Genomic DNA, 3398 nt, shown 5'->3' on the forward strand with positions numbered 1-3398 from the left:
TGGATAGAGCGCCGGTCCTAGACTCAGGAGGACCTGAGTTCAAATGCGGCCTCAAACACTTAACAATTACCTAGCTGCGCGGCCTTGGCCAAGCCACTTAACCCCATTTGCCTTGCAAAAACATATCTACATCTAAATATCTGTCTATCTATCTATCTATATACATATACATATATATATGTAGATATGTGGAGGGAGAGACAGAAAGACAGACAGCAACATAGACAGAGACAGAGAGACAACGAGAAAGACAGAGTCAGAGAGCAAGAAAAAGAGACAAAGAAACAGAAAGACAGAGAAAGATAGAAAGGTGACAGAAACAGACACAGATAAAAGCAGAAACAAAGATAGAGTGAGACAGAGACAGAGAAAAGTAAATAAAGTAAAAAATTTAAAAAAATTAAAAATTAAAAAAAGAAATAATGTCTGACTTTCTCTCTGTTTCTCTATTTCTTTTTTCAATAACGATAGTTCTCCCCCCTCTCTGTCTCTCTCTGTCTCTGTCTCTCTGTCTCTCTGTCTCTCTGTCTCTCTCTCTCTCTCTCTTTCTCTCTCTCTCTCTCTCTCTCTCTCTCTCTCTTGCTCTCTCTTGCTCTCCCTCTCCTTCTGTTTCTCTTTTCAAGACGTATAATTTCAAAGTCTTATATAGATTCCCTAATACTTACCCTTTTCAAAGTGCAGAATAGCCATTCTTCGACAACGTAGGGACTTTCAGAGAATTTTGGAATAAACAAAATATTAACCTGAGTCACAAGGCCAGCAAATAATTTTAGAAAGAGACTATTTTGGTGCACATTAGTTTCTTGACAGTTTCTTTCACATCTTTGTTCCTTAGACTGTATATTAGGGGATTCAACATGGGAATTACCACTGTGTAAAAAACAGTAGTCACTTTGACTATGAGCCATGAGTTTTTCGAACTGGGGACACAGTAGAGAAAGAGAAGGGTCCCATAGAAGATGCAGATGACAGTCAGATGTGAGGCACAGGTGGAGAAAGCCTTAATCCTACCAGTTGCTGTCTGCATATTTATGATTGTGAAAAAGATTAAAATATAGGACATGAGAATGGTGATGAGGGTGCTGAAAGCATTAAAATTAGCAAGAATAAAAAGTATCATTTCACTAATGTGTTTATCTGAACAGGAGGCAGAAAGGAGAACAGAATATTCACAGAGAAAATTATTAATTATGTTAGTCCCACAGAAAGACAATCTAATGAGAGAGTAGGTAAAAATGAGGGATGAAGTTATTCCCCACACATATGACCCAGTCACCAGTAGCATGCATCGTTTCTGGGACATGATAACCATGTATAGAAGAGGATCCCGGATGGCCACAAAGCGGTCATAGGCCATTACTGCCAATAAGCATGCTTCAGTCAAAACACTGGTAGCAGAGAAAAAGTACTGGGAGATGCAGCATCCAAAAGAAATTCTTCTGTCTTCTACAACTAGAATTTCTAGGAGCTTGGGTGTAACTCCAGTGGAATAACAGAAATCCACAAAAGACAAGTGACTGAGGAAAAAGTACATGGGGGTGTGGAGCTTCGTGTTGATTCTGATGATGATGATCATGCCCAGGTTTCCCATCACTGTGACCATATAGATAACCAGAAATAGAAAGAAAAGGGGAATTTGAAGATCTGGGTAATCAGAGAATCCTAAGAGAATGAATACGACCACAGCACTCTGATTTCTGTCTTCACTCATTGTTCCTGTTAAAGAAAATCATAGCATTTCAGAGTTGAAATTTCAATGACTATACCTTATAATCTTAGTTTCAAGAACAATCATCCCTCTCTTAAAATATAGTTGAATACCTAGCTTCTTGGTTGAAGACCTCAACCTATGTTCCCCATTTAAATATAAATTATTCCCCTTCGTAAATTCTATGACCTAGAAAATTTGACCATATTGCTATTCCTCATATATACTTTAAAATACATTGCTATTCCTCACACTGACTGTCTCAGTGTCTTTCTGTACATTGTCCTGCACTGCTCCAAGGTACTCTCTTTGCCAGTTCCCATCTTAACAACTTTAGTTTTCTTCAAAAGTTGACACAAATGCCATTTTCCCTCCACAAAATGATCTTTCCAAAATCTACTACTCATGGTTTACATACATTTATGCAAATGAATATTTCCAATATTGTTTCCAAGAGAGAAGTTCACAAGCCTAAAGATATAGAATGTCTTTAATTTTTTTCAGTTAGCCTAAAACCCAAGAATCTTCTGCCTAGTAGAAAAATTAGAACTGCTTATTTATTTCTTGCATGATTGACTAGGTAGCCCTTAAGACACAGGAAGGTAATGATAAAAGTTGTTGCTTAGCTTGTCCATGCAAATTGCTTTCACTTAGACTCTTTTGTCTTGAAGTAGTTTCCTTTCTTCATGAAGATCATCCACCTTTGCCCTTTCTTCAACTTGTTCCTTCCCATAATGAGGCACTTAGATCTGAACATTGTCCTCTGTTTTGTCCATAGAGCAGTTAACAAAGAAAGATTCCATATTCAAAAAGAGGGAGGCTATGCCTTTTAAATTATCTCATACTAATAAGCTAGTGTTCTGTGATGATAAGTTGAAGTTAGATTTCTCAAATCTCTTCCCCTTATTTAATGAAAAAAAAAATGTTAATCTTTCTATAGCTGCTTTCAAAAGAAGAATTCAAAAAAAAATCTCCTCTTAGGGCATAGAAAGTTTCTTCTTTTAAAAGCAGCTACAGAAAGGAAATAGTAGATAAAAAATCAAGTTGGGCCTGGGATGCAAATGAGTTTTTCTGTTGTAAAGCTTTATATTGACTGCTTTGGGAGAACGGTTTTTATTACTTTAAAATTATTCTTGTAATTGAGCCAAGGCCATGTGCTGCAATGCAGGTCTTTCCTAGTAATCATGCCTTTTATCTTGCCACTAGACGTCTTTGATTCTGAAAGAGCAACTGAGGTTGATAAATTTGCAATTCCTCATCATCCTCATCATTAGTTCTCTTCAAGGATGAAGGATCATCCTATGGCATAAGAACTCACTATTTGACAAAAATTGTAGGAAAACTGTGAAATAGTATGGCAAAAACTAGGTATAGATCCACATCGCACACTGTATACCAAAATAAGGTCAAAATGTTTATAGGATTTATACATAAAGAGTGATACCATAGATAAATTAATAGAACAAAAATACTGTATCTATCTTATCTGTGGAAAAGAGATAAATACATATGACTAAACAAGAATTAGAGCACATTATAAACTGCAAAATGAATGATTTTAACTACATTAAATTTAAAAAAGTTTTTGCACTAATAAAAGCAATGCTACAAAAATTAGAAAAGAAACAGAAAGCTGGGACACAATCTGCACAATCAGGAGTTCTGATAAAGGTATCATTTCTAAAACATA

General features: G+C 36.0%; 1 protein-coding gene across 1 annotated transcript; it reads right to left on the reverse strand.

The window, feature by feature from the left end:
* Positions 1-769: 769 nt before the first annotated feature.
* On the reverse strand, positions 770-1711 carry LOC141516941 (olfactory receptor 5D18-like). The gene has a single exon (XM_074227895.1). The coding sequence runs from the start codon at positions 1709-1711 to the stop codon at positions 770-772; it is 942 nt and encodes a 313-aa protein (XP_074083996.1).
* Positions 1712-3398: the final 1687 nt, after the last annotated feature.

Source organism: Macrotis lagotis, chromosome 3 (genome assembly GCF_037893015.1).
Source record: "Macrotis lagotis isolate mMagLag1 chromosome 3, bilby.v1.9.chrom.fasta, whole genome shotgun sequence".
NCBI classification, from domain to species: Eukaryota; Metazoa; Chordata; class Mammalia; order Peramelemorphia; family Peramelidae; genus Macrotis; species Macrotis lagotis.